Source organism: Myotis yumanensis, unplaced genomic scaffold (assembly GCF_028538775.1).
Source record: "Myotis yumanensis isolate MYYU_CA2020_CCGP unplaced genomic scaffold, mMyoYum1.0.hap1 SCAF_14, whole genome shotgun sequence".
NCBI lineage: Eukaryota > Metazoa > Chordata > Mammalia > Chiroptera > Vespertilionidae > Myotis > Myotis yumanensis.
Genome location: NW_027223765.1, coordinates 58137347 through 58156911, shown reverse-complemented (window position 1 = coordinate 58156911; position 19565 = coordinate 58137347). Strand labels below are relative to the sequence as shown.

The 19565-nt window shown below is 44.8% G+C and overlaps 1 protein-coding gene across 1 annotated transcript in view; it reads right to left on the bottom strand.

Annotated features, from left to right (window-relative positions):
* The window catches only part of GXYLT2 (glucoside xylosyltransferase 2), a 170142-nt gene extending 151405 nt beyond the window's left edge, over nucleotides 1-18737 (bottom strand). The window contains exon 1 of the mRNA XM_070433587.1: nucleotides 18466-18737. Coding sequence (XP_070289688.1) covers nucleotides 18466-18737 — 272 coding nt within the window. The remainder of the gene's footprint in view (nucleotides 1-18465) is intronic.
* Between the last annotated feature and the right edge of the window lie 828 nt (nucleotides 18738-19565).

The following is a 19565-nucleotide window of genomic DNA, read 5'->3' as shown; positions in this document are numbered from 1 at the left end:
AAGTTTTAAGATTTGCTCCCAAGGACAGTATGGGGGCTAGCCTTGGCTCTAGAAGCACGTGGCCCTGACTTCAAATTCGAGGTCTGCCATTGGCTGTGCCATCTTGGGCAAACGCTTTAACCACCTCTCACCTCAGTTCCCCGCATGGGAAATGGGCACACTGCTTAGAGTAGACATCTGGCTTTTGGTTTGGCATTTCTTACTAGCATCCATTTCCAGAAATTTCAGGTAACAGCCCCTCAGCTTTCTTTTTGGAAAACCATTCCTCTTCTGTTCTCAGTCCGAGCTGTGGAAGTGCTCAAACATCCCCCCTCCAGGTGCAGCCATGAGTGACTGGATATGCATGGGATCCGAGTAGGGCAAGAGGCAGCCCGGGACTCTCCCCGAGTGAGGCTGTACCCTCAGTGGTTACAAAAGGAGGAGGAATCCTAGATCTGTTGGAACTATTAGATGGAGAAAACTCGTCTGAGACTGTGGTCTACACAGAAGAAAGCAGAGCGAAAATATGGAGGCAAGATGGTTTAAATCCTGGATATACCTGCAATAGCAGCTTTATCTTCTTTACACCTTACAGTTGTCTAAGCTAGGAAGTCCCCTCTTATGAGTAAGTGACATACACTGATGAGCTGAGATTCTGTCACTTGCAACTGAGAGGACCTATCCAATAACAGTACCTACCTCTTAGGTCGTTATGAAGAATAAATGAAATGATGTGCTAATGTGCTTTATACAGTACCTGCCATAGTTTAAGTTGCCATTAAATATTAGTTGTATCATCATATTATTAAAGACTAGCTTGAAATACATCAGAAGCCTTCATTTTTCTCTAAATATTTCATTTCCTTGACAAAAACCAGGCCAGGCAGAGCATCAAAAAGCACATGTTAAGTATAAATATCTTATTGCAAATTAGATTTGAAGTTTTTGTACACTTTTTAAACTTTTCTAAAAGTTTTCTTCTGAAACATCAATTTCCATTGTGTTTCCAACTTCTCTTGTGTTTCTTCTAAAACAGGGGTCCTCAAACTTTTTAAACAGGGGGCCAGTTCACTGTCCCTCAGACCGTTGGAGAGCCGGACTATAGTTTAAAAAAAAACTATGAACAAATTCCTATGCACACTGCACATATCTTATTTTGAAGTAAAAAAACAAAACGGGAACAAATACAATATTTGTATTTGCATGTGGCCCGCGGGCCATAGTTTGAGGACCCCTGTTCTAAAATATCAATTTCTAATAACCCATATCAGATAAAGTCTGATACCTAAACATTAAGGCTTGTTACTCTGGGACCAGTGGTCAGGCAACTAGAGTTCATGTAATTCTCACAAAACTGGGAGAAAAAAAATTCAAGCCCAAAAGGAGATGCAAGTCCCTGAACAGCAGTGTAAATCCAGCATTTTGGTTTCCTGAAAACACGTCCTAATTCCCACAAGCTCTTCACTCACCTCTGCTTTTCTAAGCTAAAAACAAGTGATTGCTGCCCCGGCACAGTCAGCAAAGCTACAGGCAGCCAGAGTTCTAGGCTGGACACTTTACAGAACAGCAGCCCAACTCCCAGGAGGACAAGGCGAGCAGGTCCTGCCTCATCTCCTCCAGCCTTTGCTGAGCCTGGGAGGTGGAGGCTGGTGTGCCACTTGCTCTGTGTGGAAGCTGGGTCTTGATTTCCTCGAGTCATGACACAAGAAAAGCCTGCCTGAACCTGCGTCTTAGCCTTAGCTAACCCTTGCCAAGAGCTTTTTGTGTGACAAGTACTGCATCATTTCATTTCATTGATGAACTCAGAGAAAGCCAAATTTGCTGAGGACTGAGCAATTGAAAGCCACACAACTAGGTAGTGGGGCCTGGTTACAATTCAGTTCCTAACTGTAAAGCAACAGTGGACAATTACAGCACTCAAAACCAGGAATCGTGGTTGAATGACTGCAAAGAGCTAGTCCTGTGCTAAGTGCTCTATGCACATTTTTATTTCCTTATCACTTTGGACCTCAGCTTCCTCCACCATAAAAGGGAGCGGTGTTTTGGATGATGTGTTCTCTCTTGTCTTCTACTTCTGTGAAGCTTGGCTTCTAAGCTGTACCTTGATGAATTTCTACTGGAAGATTAGTGTTTTGTATTTGCTAAAAGAGGAAAAGATGAGGTGACACGCAGGAGGGCATCAAAACATCTCCTTCAAATGCGCCTAAGTCACTCTTGACTGGAACCAAATCATGGGTCTCAAATAAGATAGCAAGTTAAGAAACTCCTCTTTCCAGGGGCAGTTTTTAGAGTTTCATAATCTAAAATAAATCAAGTACTGAGGACAATTTGGAGAGGAATATAAAATGAATTACACCTTCAACAAAAGTCTCCTATTTTCTATTTAAAAACATATTTTTTAAATAATGGTAAAATATATATTACCTAAAATTTTATCTTATTTTATTTTTTCCCTATTTTTATTACTTCCATTACAGTTCAATAGTATTTTATATTAGTTTCAAGTGTACAGCATATTGGTTAGACATTTATATAATTTACAAAGAGATCTACACCATACATTGTTTTCACAATATTACTGACTATATTGCCTAGGGCAGTGATGGCGAACCTATGACACGTGTGTCAGAGGTGACATGCGAACTCATTTTTTTGGTTGATTTTTCTTTGTTAAATGGCATTTAAATATATAAAATAATTATCAAAAATATAAGTCTTTGTTTTTCTATGGTTGCAAATATCAAAAAATTTCTATATGTGACACGGCACCAGAGTTAAGTTAGGATTTTTCAAAATGCTGACATGCCAAGCTCAAAAGGTTCGCCATCACTGGCCTAGGCTGTACTTCACATCCCTGTGACTATTTCGTAACTACCAATACGTACTTCTTAATCTTGACTCCATTTTCACCCCCCCCCCCCTCTTCAATTCCCCTCTCATCTGGCAACTACCAGTTTGTTCTTTGTATCAAGGAGTCTGTTCCTGTTTAGTTATTTATTTTGTTCTTTAGATTCCACATTTAAGTGAAATCAGATGGTATTTGTCTTTCTCTGTGTGCTCATTTCACTTAGTGTAATACCCTTTAGGTCCATCATGTCATTGTAAATGGTAAGAATTCTTTCTTTTTATGGCTAAGTAACACTCCATTGAAGTCTTTTGTTCCCATGTGAATTTTTGGATTATTTGTTCTATTTCTGTGAAAAAAAATGCCAATGGCATAGGGACTGCATGGAATATATAGAATGCGTTGGGTAGTATGGGCATTTTAATGATGTTAGTTCTTCCTATTATGAACATACAGTATACTTCCATTTAAGTCTTTCTTCAAGATCTTAAAATTTTCCGAGTACAGGTCTTTTATCTCCTTGGTTAAATTTATTCCTAGGTATTTCATTTTATTTTTGAAGCAATTGTAAATGGGGTTGTTTCCTTAGTTTTTCTTTCTGAAAGTTCATTACTGGTGTATAAAAATGCAGCTGATTTCTGAATATTAATTTTGTATCCTGCTACTTTACAGAATCCCCTATGCTGTACTTTATATCCCTGTGACTGTTTTGTAATTACCAATTTGTACTTCTTAATCTTGTCCACATTTTCATCCTACCCTCCAATTCCCCTCCCTTCTGGCAACTATTAGTTTGTTCTTTGTAGTGTTTATCAATTCTTATAGTGTTTTGGTGGAGCTTTTAGGGTTCTCTATAGACACTATTATGTAATCTACAAATATTGACAGTTTTACTTCTTCCTCTCCAATTAGGATGCTTTTTATTTCTTGTTTAGTTGTAGTGACTAGGTCTTCCAGTACTGTGTTGAATAAGAGTAGTGAAAGCAGACATCCCTGTCTTATTCCTGATCTTAAGGGAAACACTTTTAGTTTTTCCCTGTTGAGTATGATGTTGGCTGTGGGTTTGTTATATTTGCCCTTCAATTAGATTGAGGTATGTTCTCTCTATTCCCACTTTGCTGAGAGTTTTTATCATAAATTGGGGTTGGATTTTGTCACATGCTTTTCCTGGATCTACTGAGATGATCATATGATTTTTATCCTTCATTTTATTTATGTGGTGTATCTATCATATTAATTGACTTGTGGATATTGTGCCAATCCTGCATCCCTTGAATAAATCTCACTTGGACATGGGGTGTGATTTTTTAATGTATTGCTGGATCCAATTTGCTAATTTTTCCCCCCACAGGAAAACAAATCCACTTTTCAGTAAGTTTAAATCCTTGAGGGGTACAGCATTACACGGGTTCTGTGTCCAATAGCCTTAGCAGGAAGGTTGCTTTGGAATTTAACATGAACCATTCCACTGTTTCCATAAGCATGAGTTACCTTTCCCCAGATTAATCTGGTTTTGTTTGATTTGCCACCAGCAGTCGCCATGTTGTTCTTTAAGCACATCTCTTGCCTAGATAGAATTTTGTTTCATCTTGAGCATAAACCTTCAGTTTTAAGAACAGCTGTGTGCTCCTTCTGATTTCGGAGACCCACTGATAGCCAGCAAAAATGGCCTTGGACCACAGCCTTCCAGACATATTTGTCCTTATAGAAGTCCTGTTCCCAGCAGGCCTAGCAGAGCCTCCATACCCCAGCAGTGCCTCTCTGAGAGATGTGGTGGAACCCACTCATTATTTTTCCTGATTTGCTAATGTTTTGTTGAGAATTTTTATGTCTATGCTCATTGGGAATATCATCTAATAATTTTCTTTCTGTGTAATGTTTTTATCTGGTTTTGGAATTAGGATATGCCAGCCTCATAAAATGAGCTTGGGAGTCTTTTCTTCTCTTGAATTTTTTGGAATAGAATAAAATGTTTGGTAAAATTAACACGTGAAGCCTTCTAGTCTAGGACTTTTTTTTTTTTACTGGGAGTTTTTTTGTTTGTTTTATTACCGCTTCGATTTTGTTATTGTAATCAGTCTGTTCAGTTTTGGAAGATTGAATGTTTATAGGAATTTATTCATTTCTTACAGATTATCTAATTTTTGGCATATAGTTCATAATATTTTAAATTTTTTGTATTTTTATAGTCTCTTTTATTTCTGGTTTTATTTATTTGTGTCCTCTTTCTTTTTTTCTTAATGAGTCTGGTTAAAGATTTATCTTTTTAAGGAAACTTTTCCTAGTTATTGACTTTTTGTATTGTTTTATTAGACTCCATTTTGGATATTTCTGCTCTGGTCTTTACTATATCTTTCCATTTGCTCACTTTGGCCTTTGTTGTTCTTTCTTAGTTCTTTTAGGTGTAAAGTTAAATTGTTTATTTGAGATTTTTCTTGCTTCTTGAGGTTAGCCTGTATTGCTGTGAATTTCCCTCTCGGGACTGCTTTCACTGTGTCCCCTAGATTTGGGTTGTTGTGTGCTCAGTTTCATTTGTCTCAGGTAATTTTTCTTTTCTTTCTTGATCTCACTGGTAACCCATTCATTGTTAAGTAGCATGTTATTTAGCCTCATGTATTTGTTGTTTTTTAGTTCTTTCTTGCATTGATTTCTAGTTTCATACATTATGGGTGGAGAAAATGCTTGACATAATTTCAATCTTCTTAAATTTACTGAAAATTGTTTTGTGTCCTAACATGTAGTCTATCCTAGAAAATGTTCTATGTGTACTTGAAAAAAAGGTATATTTTGCTGCTTTAGGGTGAAATGCTCTGAAAATATCAATTCAACACATCTGTTCTGTGTGTAGTTTAAGGCCACTGTTTCCTTGTTGATTTTCTATCTGGAAAATCTATCCAGTGATGTCAATGGGGTAGTAAAGTACCCTCCTATGACTGTATTACTATCAATCCCTTCCTTTATGCCCATCAAGATTTGCTTTATATATTTAGGTGGTCTTATGTTGGATGCATAAATGTTTACAAGGATTATATCCTCTTATTTAGTAGATCTCTTTTTCATAATCTAATGTCCATCTTTGTCTCTTAATATGGCCTTTACTTAAAAATCTTTTTATCTGATATAAGTATTGCTACCCAAGCTTTTGTTTCCATTTGCATGAAATCTCTTTTTCCATCCATTTACTTTCAGTCTGTGTGTCTTTCGATCTGTTGTGGGTCCCTTGTAGACAGCATATACATGGCTCTTGTTTCCTTATTCATTTAGCTACCCTGTGTGTTTTTTTATTGGAGCATTTAATCCATCTACATTTAAAGTAAATATTGAGAGATACATACCTATTGCCATTTTATTATTCATATCGATGTTCTTTTCTTTTCCTTATTCTTCTTAAAGAAGTCCCTTTAACATTTCTTGTAGTATCAGTTTGTTGGCGATGAACTCCTTTGGCTTTTTCTTGTCTGGGGTGCTCTTTAATTCTTCAATATTAAATGATAGCTTTGCTGGGTAGAATAGTATTGGCTTTAGGTCCTTACATTTCATCACTTTGAATATTTTGTTCCAATCACTTTTGGCCTAAAAAATTCCTGTTGAGAAATCAGCTGACAGTTTATGGGAGTTCCTTGGTACATAACTAACTGATGTTCTCTAGGTGCTTTTAAAATTCTCTCTTTGTCATTGATTTTTGCCATTTTAATTATAATATGTCTTGGGTTCATCTTGTTTGGTACTCTGCATTTCCTAGACTTGATGTCTATTTCATTTGCTAGGTTAGGGAAGTTTTCTCTAATTATTCCTTCAAGATCCCTTGATCTCTCTCTTCTCCTCCTGGTACCACTATGATGCAAATGTTGCTATGCTTGATATTGTCCCAGAGGTCCCTAAAACTAATCCCATTTTTAAATTTCTTTTTGCTGTTTTAATTGGGTATTTTCTGATACCTTGTCTTCCAAATTGTTGATTTATTCCTCTGCTTCATTTTACCTGCTGTTGATTCCTTCTAGTGTATTCTTCATTTCAGTTATTGTCATCTTCATTTTTGACTGATTCTTTTTTATGGTTTCTATGTCCTTTTTTATGCTTACTTTTTATGGTCCTCACTAATTCTTTGAGCATTCTTATAACCAGTGTTTTGAATTCTGCATCTGTCAGACTGCTTGCCTCCATTTCATTTCGTTCTTTTTCTGGAATTTTCTCCTGCTCTTTCATTTGAGACCTGTTTCTTTGTCTCATTTTGGTTGCCTCTCTGTTTGTTTCTTTGTATTAAGCATATCTGCTATGTCCCCTAATCTTTACAGGGTGGCCTTATTATATAGGTGTGCTTTGTGACCTAGTGGCACAATCTCTCTGGTCACCTAAACCAGGTACTCCAGGAGTGTGCTTTGTATGGGCTGTGTGTGCTCTCCTATTGTAGTTGAGCCTTGATTGCTATTGGCATGTCAGTGGGTGGGATTGACCCTCAGGATTACTAGCTGTAAGAACTGGCCCCAACCATAGTATATGAGCTACTGTGTGGGGCCTGACCCAAAGGAGCAGGATTAACCCCAGTGGGCTCTGCTACTTGCCAAGACCACCCCTTGGGTGTACTTCTTGTGGAACTAAGTGGATGGTTTTCTGTTGGGGTTTGAAATCAGCCATTAGGTATGTTGGTTCTGGGGACTCTTGGTAGTGGCTCCAGTACAGATGGAGCTCAGTCATTGCCTGTGACCAGCCTGGGCCACCTTATAGCAATGTAGGGTTGGCAGCTGCATTGCTGAACATGGAAGCATGTCAGAGAGGCCACACTGCAAACGATGGCCAGCTACCACTGGCCCCAGGCCTGGGTCCACTTAGTAAAGGGTGCAGGGCACCCTGCGACCCACCACTGCATACCAACTGCCTGTAAGGCTCAGCCATTGAAAGAGCCTCAGGTGGTTCTTGAGTTGTGTGAGGAGGGGTCTCAAGGAGTCCTCAGGGTGGAGTGTGTGGTGTTCACTAGGCTAAGGCAGATTCAGATTTGACCACTGCAGAGAGGGATCAACACAGGAAAGATGGCAGCTGCCTGGCAGCTATGTGGAAGAAGGGTTCAACAGAACGAAATGGTGCTGTTCATCCAGCCCTTGCCTTGAAGCCACACAACTTGTCTCTCCCTGTATGTCTCTGGTGACTCCCAAGCCACTGTCCCTCTTCTGGAGCCCAGGGTAAGTGCCCGTGAGAGAGTGAGTCTGTGCATAAGCCCTTTAAGAGGCAGCTTTCCATTTCCCGTGGCCAGAACCCCCACTGATTTTCAAAGCCACATGTTATGGGGCTCCTCTTTCCAGCTCTGGTGTTTCAAGCGAGGGCACCCAGTGTGAAACTGAGATGCCTCGCTCCTCAGGGGGGTCCCTGCAGCTGAGATATCCTTCCAGATTCTCAGCTGCCATGTGTGGGTGTGGGGCCAGCCCATTTCATGTCTCTGCCCCTCCAACCAGTCTTGATGTGGCTTTTTTATGTCCTTAATTGTATGCCCTCTATTCAGCTAGCCTTCAGGTGGCTCTCCAGCTTGAATGTTCTATAATTTAGTTCTAATTTTGATGTGCCAGCACAGCATTTACTTATTCTGCCATCTTGACTGGGAGTCTCTCTTATTTTCTTACAGTGAATTATAAACAAATCTGTTTGTAAATTTTCTTCCAAAGAATCTCACCTGTGAGTTTGTATGGGGATAAGAGTCAATAAGGCTATTATTTATTGTACTTAAAGGTGCTAAAAGCAGGTGCTACATATCCAATTTAGTCAGGACACTCTGGCAGTGAGTGACGAAACTCAATTCATGAAATCTAGGAGAAGAATGAAACAGCACAGCCAGCAAACGGCAGAGCTGGCCTTGGGAGCTATGTTAGGACCTGTCCTCCACCCCAGCCACTCAGCATTGCTTCTCATCTGTCCCCATCACTTTGGTTCATGTACTCTTGATGTAGAAAGCTTTATCCACATTGCAGAAACATGGCTCCCAATTTCCAAGTTTCATACCTTATAGTCTCAGCCACTAGTTACAGTTTGTCCTTATACTGTCTCTGACCTTGGGTGGTCTTGGCCTCATCCCTAACTCAAGGGGTGGACTTTGCTTGGTTTAAATCAATTAACTGGTCCTATCTGACCCCTCCACTCCTTTCTATTCCCTCTACCAGGCTACAGGCATTTAAACAAACCAAAGCAAACTGGATGAGACATAAGCAAGTGAAGGAAGCTAGAATGATCCATGTAAGTAATAGATACATTAGTATGAATCCATGTTTAACTTAACATAGATAGAGATAGTTCCATATGGAAAAATTTATAGATATGTGTACATACATAGGTTAGTAAAAACATACATGTTTTGCTGTCAGCTGTGAGGAATTTTTTTTAAATTACTGCTCAATAGCAACAAGCATACTGAGTGCCCAAATCTTGGTTTCTAATACCATTTTCCAACACAATGAATCAGGGTTCCTTGAAGAAATGGCTGATTCTATGACCGAGGCAGGAGCATCCTGTGGTGCCAGACAGCAGGAAAGTGCTCAAAAAAAAGTAAACAAAAACACATTGTTGGGGATATGTCATAGATAGATACCAACTGAAAGAGCGACTAATAGCCAAAACTGAAAACTGTTCTATTCAGAAACAGGATAAAGTCATATTAGATTGCATCTCAAAGTATAAAATAAATATAACTACATACTGATACAGTGACTGAAAAAATAAATGAGGGAAAAGAATCAAACCTCCCATGCAGAAGAATTTCAAATAATGTATACAGATCTTCCAGCCTCAAGGAGAGAAAGCAGAACTCCCTACCCCTCATGCGTGAGGCTACACACAGTGGCTTCCTTCAAAGTGTATAGCCTGGAGGTGGGGAGTAACCGCACAGTGGAGAATGCGACACCACCCAGCGGGTGACTAGGCCAATAACAGCATCATAACTCATGCTGACAGTATGTACCCTTGATATGATGTGATGGAATGGTACTTTGCCTCCATGACTTTCCTCCCCCAAATCCATAACCCCAATATTATCATGAATAAAACATCAAGCACATTCCATTGGTGGAGTATCCTACAAAATATCTGACAAGTCTCCTCAAAGCTCTCAAGGGCATGTAAAACAAGGAAACTTTGTGAAACGTCCACATTCAAGAGAAACCTAAGGAAACAATTCAACTAAATGTGATGTGGCATCCTAGTTGGGATCCTGGCACAGAAGAACAGCATTTGGTAAAAACTAAAGAAATCTGAATAAACTACACATTAGTAATAATTTTTTATATTAGTTAATTAATTATAACAAATGTATCATATTAGTGAAGGTTTAACAATAGAGGAAAATGGGTGCAAGGTATAGGGAAACTCTATACTGCTCTCTCAATCTTTCTATAAATCTTAAACTGTTCTAAAATGAAAATCCATTAAAAAGAAAAAATCCCTCTCTTTTAATGATATTATTATTAAAGATCCTCACTATTTTCCTGAAAGGTGTAGGATTGTTTTGCATACTATTAAATACTGTGTGATTTAATAATGTGAGTGAAGTGTCAGCATTGGGCTGGCACAAGGCAGATGCTGCATTCGTTCACTGGTTCATTCAACAAATTATTTATTGAGAACCTGCTTTGAGATCGTCTCTGTTCTGGGTACCAGCAGTACATGAAGTGAACGTGAAGGAGGGGGAAGAAGCAAATAAAATACAATGTTCATATGATAATAAGTGCTATAAAAATATACTAAACAAGGTAAAGAGATAGAGAATGATAGGGAAGGTTCTATTTTTCTAGATTCTGTTTTTCTGGGAAGACCCTTCTGAGGAGAAAAGCTGAACACACAGACCTGAAAGAAACAAAGGAGTTAGTGATGCAAGGATTTGAGCAAAGAACATTCCAGCACAGGAAACAAATAAAAATGCTGAGGCAGAAATAGCTACATTTTCCATGTGTATGACCTTTGACCCGGTGACAAAAAGCGTACACCTATGGATGAGGATGGTGGGGGGGTAAGGGCAGAGGGTGGGGTGGGAACTGGGTGGAGGGGAGCTATGGGGGGGGGGAAAAAGGGGAACAACTATAATAATCTGAACAATAAAGATTTATTTTTAAAAAAATAAATAAATAAAAAATAAAAATGCTGAGACAGGAATGAGCTCAGTGTACATGAGGCCCGGTGGCTGAGCTGGAGTGAATGAAGTAGGGAGGGCTTGGAGACAAGGTCAGAGAACTAAATGGGGTTGAGATCAGGCAACAGCTTGAAGGCCACACTAAGAAATTAAATTTTATTCTCAGTGTGATAGGATATTCTCTGCCACTGTATGGCTTTAACCAAGAAAGTGACTCCATGTGGTGCACACATTTAAGATTATTCCAGCAGCAGCATGGAAAATGGACTGTAGGGGGCACTACATTGAAAATATGCAAACCAGATGACAGGCCTCTGTAGATGTCCAGGTGAAATGATGGCAGTTAGGAGATTGGTGGTACCATGAAGTGATAGAAATGGTGAGAATGGTAATATGTTTTAAGATAGAACCAATAGGGCTTACTGATTGAGAACATGTAGAGATTGGAGGGGGGGGCAACATTTATGGACTAACCAACAAAAATGAATGTGAATAGAATCAAAACTCATAAGACATCATATCATAGGACACAATAGCTGGTACCCAAGCTCAAGAGATTATCCTATATAATAAAAGAGAAACATGTAAATTGACCATCCCTCCACTATACTACCAGCCAATCAGGAGTGAGTATGCAAATTAACCCAACAAAGATGGTGGGTTAATTTGCATACACAGGTGCCGGGCAGAGAGCAGAGCGGGAGAGCTGGCGGAGAGTGGAGCAGCTTGGGGAACTTGGCTCCCCAAGCTGCCAGATGGAGAGCAGAGAGGGAGAGTTGGCAGCTTGGAGGACTTGGTAGAGTGGGAGGCCATGGGATGGAGACAGAGCAGGAAGGGAAAACCAAGAGCATGGGGAGCACCAGGAATTCTGGGAATCGTAGTTCTGGTGGCAGATGGATCTCCAGACACTAGAGCAAAGTGAGCCTGGAGCAAGTTACTGTTGCGGAGGGGGATGGAGGGAAAGCAAAGGTGAGAGACATAAGTAAAATCAGAGTGTCTAGGAGAAATTAAAGGGAAGATATCCTAAAACTTCCAGGAAATCTCCACCAATGAAGCAAAGAAAAAAAATGCCTCTATTATTCTGTGAGCAACAAACCAAACTGAGTTGGGGTCTCAGACAATTCGCTCATGTGATTACAAAGACAGACAGAAACTCCCGGATTGGAGAGGGCTCCCAGATTGGAGAGGGCGTGGGTCGGGCTGAGGGACCCTCACACCCCCCAGTGCACAAATGTCGTGCACCAGGCCTCTAGTGTATATATATCTATACACACACACACACACATATACTAGTGGCCTGGTGCACAAAATTCATGCACATTAAAAGGAAATTAACTAGAGAAAATATTTTAATATTGCTATTTGCCCTTTCTCTATAATAGAAGTGTCAGAGATGAAAGAAAATTAGTAAAATGTATATGAAAATCTCCCTCCTGTCAGAGTCTGGGGTACACTGTGGGACCCAGAGTCAAGTCCCCACCCACCCACGTGCACCTCAAAATCACGCAAGACCCAGACCTGGCTGGCCTCACCACCATCAATCCCCGCAGCCTCAGGTCCCCTGTCAAGCCCCACCAGATGGGGGGGCGCAGGCTCAGGTCCCCTGTCAAGCCCCACCGGGCGGGGGTGTGTGGCTTCAGGTCCCCCAGCCTGGCACCAGGGGGGGGGGCACAGCCTCAGGTCTCTCCCCAGCTGGCCAACCTCCTGAGTCCTTCCCCAGCCCCGATTGTGCACCAGTAGGGTCCCTTGTGGCCTGGCCTGTGCCCTCTCACAATCCAGGACCCCTCGGGAGATGTTGGAGAGCCAGTTTCGGCCCAATCCCACAGGCCAGGCTGAGGGATCCCACTGGTGCACGAATTCGTGCACTGGGCCTCTAGTATAATATCATCCCTCTTTAGTGAGACCTTTATTCAGGCTATAACCCTCTGAGAAGATGTATCTCAGAGATCAAAGGGAATTGCAAGGAAATGGTGCCTTGATGAGCAAGGATGTGTGCTTCCTTTCCCTGGGGCAGTAACTGTCTTCTCTCCTAAGCCTCCCCCCACCCCAAAATTCTGGGAGGGCAGCAACTCATCCACATTGCAGAACGAGTGCCTGGCCCAGGAGACACATGCAGCAGGCGCCTGATGAAGGCTGTGGAGAAAGCGGCGCCAGCGCCACAGACTTAGAGGTGGTCTGGTCTCCCTTAGAAACCATGTTCTAAGATAAAACAGCACTATTCAGGCCAACACAGAAGAAAAACAATAAGGTCAGATGAGGGTTCAGGTCAAATAATCAGTGAGTCCTGGGCTAGTCAACAAATGAAAAACAGTGATTTTGCAAGAGATGCACAAAGGGCTGAACAACAGTCTGTTGGTATTTTGCAGCTAAACTTGATGATCTCATCACAGAATCACCAAATGTTGGAGCTGGGAGAGATTTTAGAAAACTTTGGATCAATTCACTCATTTGACAGATGAGGAAATGAGAATGAAATGCCGTGGACACCCGGTGCCAGCTGCTTTTGCATGGCAGGGACTGGCAGCCTCATTCACTTCCTTTCCCATGTGTAGGCTCAAAGGAGAATTTCAGAAGCAAGCTGGAGAGACAGGCTTCTAAAGTCTACAATTTATTCCCAAGTTAGATTCCCCTTTTAAAATTCCCTTCCGTGAAAACAAACCGTCTCCCTTGACAAACTTGTCCTCTTACCTTCGGGGAAAGTGAGGCAGCCAGGACACTTCCCTTTTGGACGTGACTGCTAGGGAGCTTAGAACTCAACGGAACACTTCACCCTTGTAACAATAACGGCCTCCGTTTCTGACAAACATACTTATTTCCCCTCCTCTTTATGTCTTTTCATTTTTTATAGCTATTTCAATGGCTTTGTTGTATATGCGTTTTTTATTGTAAGTCACCTCAAATTCTTTTTGGAAGACAGCCAGGTGTAAATCACCAATAAACCAAAATAGGAAGATTTCACTTCTGTGCACTGCAACTGCTGCCAGGGGTGTGTCTGTTTCAGATCCCACCCTTGACCTAAAGGCTCAGCCCTCACCTCTTGGCTTTATGTTTACAGAGAGGAGAGGCCACCACAGGACAGACTGCATACACATGACTCACAAAATGGCAGGGTCTGCCTGCGAACTAGACAAGGCCCTGGAAACTTCTCTGGAATTAAAACAAGATGTGGAAGGAGATGCGCTTCCAGCAATGTGGCAGGCCTATTCGGACAGCAAGCTGGGGGCAGTGCCCGCCTGGCTGCTCAGCAGGTAGATGGTGTCCCAACCAACTCCACATTTCTGCTGGCTACTCCCCAGGCCTGTGAAACAAGATCCCGTAGCCTTCGTCTCTTCTGGATTCTAGCCATGTAAAGCAATTAAAGCACTCGTTTTTCTGAAAACATGAGGCTATTTTTTTACTGCCTAAAATAAAATTCCTCCTAAACCACAAAAATTTAACCCAGGCAGGATTACAAATGCAATAAAGGAGTCTATACTGAGATTCTTCCTCCTTTTCCTTCCCAGCTACTGAGTCTTCCATCCCCATCTCTGTCTAGGTAGTAAAGGAAACATTAATAAGTCCCAGAAAATGTCAACTTCTCCAGGGCACTAGACTTTCATGTTTATGCATTTGAGCTTGAAACTTCCTGTGGCTCTTTTACTTTTCACTCTTCCCTGAGTTTTAAAATTTTGTTCTTTATTCCTATAGTGTTGGCCACAATTTTCATGATAATCTAAGAGATAGGTTCAAAAAAAAGATGGTTTCAGAGGTCCTGTTGCCTATGGAAATAGTCCTTCCCTAAAACATCCATCTAGATTCTGTTCATGATCTCTTCCTAGCCAGAGCAAATTTGTTCAGATAGAGACAAGAATGAGACAGTTGCAAAAATCTATGTTTCCCTGGAAACATCGCAGGAAAATTATGAAACGCAAACAAGACTAGTGTATGACATCAGCCTAACATGTCAGCGCTCACCTGGGCCCAGACTGCTGCTGGGCCTTTATCCTTATCCACCGCATAGTATCTGTGAATCATGGACAAAACACCAAACTCTGTGCATTCCTTTCCTCATCTGTAACACGGCAATGATATTAGTGTGTGCTTCGCAGAGAGGCTCACAGACTTTGCGGTGCATCAGAAACAACGGAGGGCTTGTGCAAACACAGGTTACGGACCTCACCCCATGGCTTCTGATGCAGTGGGTCTAGGCAGGTGCCTGAGAATCTGCATTTCTACAAAGGCCCCAAGTGACACTGGTGCTGCTGGTTAAAGGCCATACTCTGAGAACCACCATCCCAGGGTTGTGAGAGAGACGACATAATCAATACACTTAAGCTCAGTGTCAGCAATGGCTGTTTTTATGTGCTGTTTAGCACTGTGCCTGGTTAGCTATGTTAAATGGTGTCAGTTATTATTTTACAAGTTGTCCATCAATTTACAAAACATAGTAAACTTGTAGTTGAACTGTGATATAATCTATAATAATAAAAGTGTAATATACTAATTACACTTCGCCCTTCCGGATGATCTTCCGACGAAGCTGTGGTGGCGGGGCTGAGGCAGAGGCAGCAGAGGCCCCCCGGCTACCCCAGAGGAGAGGACCTCACCCGCTGGTGGCCGAGCCCCTTGCACAAATTTCGTGCATCAGGCCTCTAGTCTATTATAAGAAACCTCAGTAGGAAAATACTGTTAAGTTCCTAATAGAAATATCCTATCTAATAATAGAGAAACATGGTAATTAGCCGTACCTCCACTACCCTTCCCATTGGCTAATCAGGGCGATATACAAATTAACTGCCAACCAAGATGGTGGCCGGCAGCCAGGCAGCTTGAAGCTAACAGGAGGCTTGCTTGCTTCAGTGACGGAGGAAGCCAACGTTCCCCGCCTGTGGCTGCCGGCCTCTGACCTTGCAGTTTGAAACATTGTTAGAAATATAGAAGCTAAACAAAACCCCAGAAACCTGCTTTCAGCCAGCCAGGATCTCAGAGCTGGAGTTGAAACAGTGTTTCGATTATAGAACCCAAACAAACCAGAAACCTGCTTTCAGCAGCTGAGGCCTCGGAGCTGGAGCCAAGCCTCAGAGCTAAAGCTGGCCCAGAATAAAAAAGAAAAAGAAAAAAAGGAGCGGTTGGGAGCTTCAGTCACCCGCCAGCCTGAAAATGGCCCTCAGCCCCTCACCCAGACTGGCCAGGCACCCCAGTGGGGACCCCCACCCTGAAGGGGGTGTGATAAGATGCAAACAGCCATCATCCCCTCATCCAGGCTGGCCAGGCACCCCAGTGGGGACCCCCACCCTGATCCAGGACACCCTTCAGGGCAAACCAGCTGGCCCCCACCCGTGCACCAGGCCTCTATCCTATATAGTAAAAGGGTAATATGCCTCCCAGCACCGGCATCAGCGGAGCCACGAGGCCTCCCGGCACTGGGATCAGCGGGACGGGGGCAGCGGACAAACCCCCTGATCGCCCTGCGGCTCTGTGTGTGACAGGGGGCGGGACCACAACCTCCCTATCCGCCCTTCTCTGTTCGTGACAGGGGAAGGCGCTCCAACCCCCTGATCAGCCCTGCTCTGTGCCTGATATGGGGAAGCTCCCCAACCCCCTGATTAGCCCTGCTCAGTGCCTGATAGGGGGGAGCTCCCCAACCCCCTGATCGCCCTGCGGCTCTGTGTGTGACAGGGTGCAGCGCCCTAACCCCCTGATTGGCCCTGCTCTGTGTGTGACAGGGTGCAGCGCCCCAACCCCCCCTCCCCACGGGCCCTGCTCTGTGTGTGATGGGGTAGAGCCATAATCTCCCCATCAGCCCTGCCCTGAGTGTGACAGTTGCGGTGCCCCAACCCCCTGATCGGCCCTGCTCTGTGGGTGATAGAGGGCGGTGCCCCAACCCCCTGATCCGCCCTGCTCTGTGTATGACAGGGGGCGGTGCCCCAACTCCCCTATCGGCCCTACTCTGTGCGTGACAGAGAGGAGCTCCTCAACCCCCTGATCAGCCCTGCTCTGTACATGACAGGGGGGAGCTCCCCAACCCCCTGATGGGCCCTGCTCTGTGTGTGACAGGGGGGAGCTCCCCAACCCCCTGATCAACCCTGCTCTGTGCGTGACAGGGTAGGGAGCCCCAACCCCCCTGATGGGCCCTGCTCTGTGCGTGACAGGGGGTGGCGCTGCAACCTCCCCATCGACCCTGCCTTGAGTGTGACAGAGGGCGGTGCCCCAACCCCTCTATCGGCTCTACCCTGAGCATGACTAGGGGTAGCATCGCAACCTCCCGATCCACCCTACTCTGTGCATGACAGGGGGCGGCACCCCAACTCCCCAATCGGCCCTGCTCTGAGCCCAACCAGGGGCTGCACCTAGGGATTGGGCGTGCCCTCTGCCACCCGGGAGCAGGCCTAAGCCAGCAGGTCGTTATCTCCCGAGGGGTCCCAGACTGTGAGAGGGCACAGGCCAGGCTGAGGGAACCCCCCTCCCTCCCCCCCCCAGTGCACAAATTTTTGTGCACCGGGCCTCTAGTCCTTATTATAAAGAGCATGTACACTCACGAGGGATTGTAAGTGGTTTTAAATACTTAAAAGCAATTTTGTAGATCACTGGGGTCCCCCCCAAAAAAATATTTTGTCAGAAACCATCTGTACATTTACTGAGGCAGAAAAGAAGCTGACACAGCTACTTCTCGAGGTTTCGTTTTTCTCTTAGTTACAGTAAAAGTGCCAAAACTCCTTTAGTTATTATGGTCAAAAAGAACTCAACTCGTTTCAAGTAATTGAGGAGCCCAGCGAATGTTGACCTGGCAAAGGCAATTAGAAACGTCTACAGGTTCTAAGGGGTCTCGGAACACCGGGCTGCCTGACAAGAGGTCTTGACAGAGCTCCCCACAACCAAGGAAGTAAAGGCAACCCTAACCTGCGGGCGGCCAGTCACCCAAAAACGAAGATGAAGTGCTCCTAGGCGAAGCTTTGCGCAGAGTATCAAACCCGATGTCGCAGAGCAAGAGGTTTCCCTGGGGGCTCTGGCTGGAGCCTGAACTAGATCGAGGGACAGGGAAGCCCCGCTGTGTCCTCTCTGTGCCGCGCCATCACTCCTCCCACGGAGAAAACTTTTTAATAAGCAGGTCCAGTGCCTCTTCCTGTTAACAGTGATTCGAGATTCAAAGAGGCAGCCAGTCTTTGGTAAACATCTGACTTTTACAATTCAATCAGATTTACACGTTTGTTAAAAAGTCTCCAATGAAACGAGAATTAAAGCATCCTTTCGTGGTGAAGCTCTTGAAAATTTAAACAAAGGCACATGTTTACAAGAATGCGCGGTCAGCCTCCTGTGACGGTTCACAGCGGCCACAGGGGACACTCCCCGGACACGTCTCTGAAAAGGCACTGATTCCCTCGCTGCGCCTTCAGGTGACGCCCGAAGGCGGCTCTCCGAGGCCAGCAGGTGAGGGCCCAGCGGGGAGCTCTGCGCGCTCTCGGACCCTCACCCGCCCTCCAGCCACAGCCGCCCCGGGCCTGGGCGGGTGGAGGGAGGGGCACGGCCCCAGGCGGGACTCGGAGCTGCCACGACTCACCTCGCCAACTTCTCCGGGCTCGGCGCGCCCCGGCGGCGGCCGGCTCGGGGGCGCGGAGGCGGGGGCCGGTGCCTCTGGGCGCCTGGGCCCCCCCGGGTGGGGGCACCCGGGCCCGCGGGGCGCTGGGGAGCCGGCGCGGGAGGGCGCTGCGGGGCGGACGCGGGGCGCGCGGGCGGCGGGGGCTCGGGGCCGGGGCGCAGGGCCAGCAGCGCGAGCAGCAGCGCCGACAGCGCGAGCAGCAGCAGCGTGGCCGCCCGGCAGCGGAGCCTCATGGTGCGCGGCGCCCCGGGCAGCGGCGGGACGGGCAGCTGGCGCCTCCCCCACCGCCCGCGGGGGCTGGGGGGCGCGGGCCCACGGGGGAGGAGGCTGCGGGCGCGACGGCCGAAGGAGGAGCCCCCACGTCTACCGTACTGTGTGGAGTAGCTGCCCTCCGCGCCGCCCGCCTCGGCGCTGCGGGCGCAGGTAGCGCAGCCTCGGAACCTCTGACTTATTCCCCCACTGGGTCAGGCGCCATCCATCTGGCCACTCACCCACCCCGCTCACCCGGTGCCTCCATCACCCGTACTTGCTGGTTCACGCACTCGTCCTCTTACCCTCTCACTGCCACTCACTCTTCCATCTGACTCTAGTTATTCCAGGCATTTCCCCTGTAATTTAGTCCTATCCGACTATCCAAGCGCTAAGGTACCTCTCCATACATCCACCAGGCAGGGATATCTTTTTCCTGTCTGCCCAGTGCAAGGCCTGACACTCAATGGATATCTGTTGGATAAAATTAATTCAGATCCATGTAATCTAAAGAATTTACAGAATTAATTTCAAAGTCTGGGTTTGAAATCTGACTCTGCTACTTACTTGGTGATGCTGAGCAAGTTGCAGGGTTTTCCTGGTTTCAATCTCTGGCATGCAAATGGGGGTGCTGGCGCTGCTCTCCATGCAGTGCTGTGTAGCGTTACATTAAATAATGCCTCAAAGAAACCAGACAGCGCCTGGCTATCGGTGCCCAATAAAAGCTCTGTGGTAGTTGGCACAACAGAATGTAGCTTATCACCCTATATAATAAAAGGCTATTATGCAAATCAACCAAATGATGGAATGAC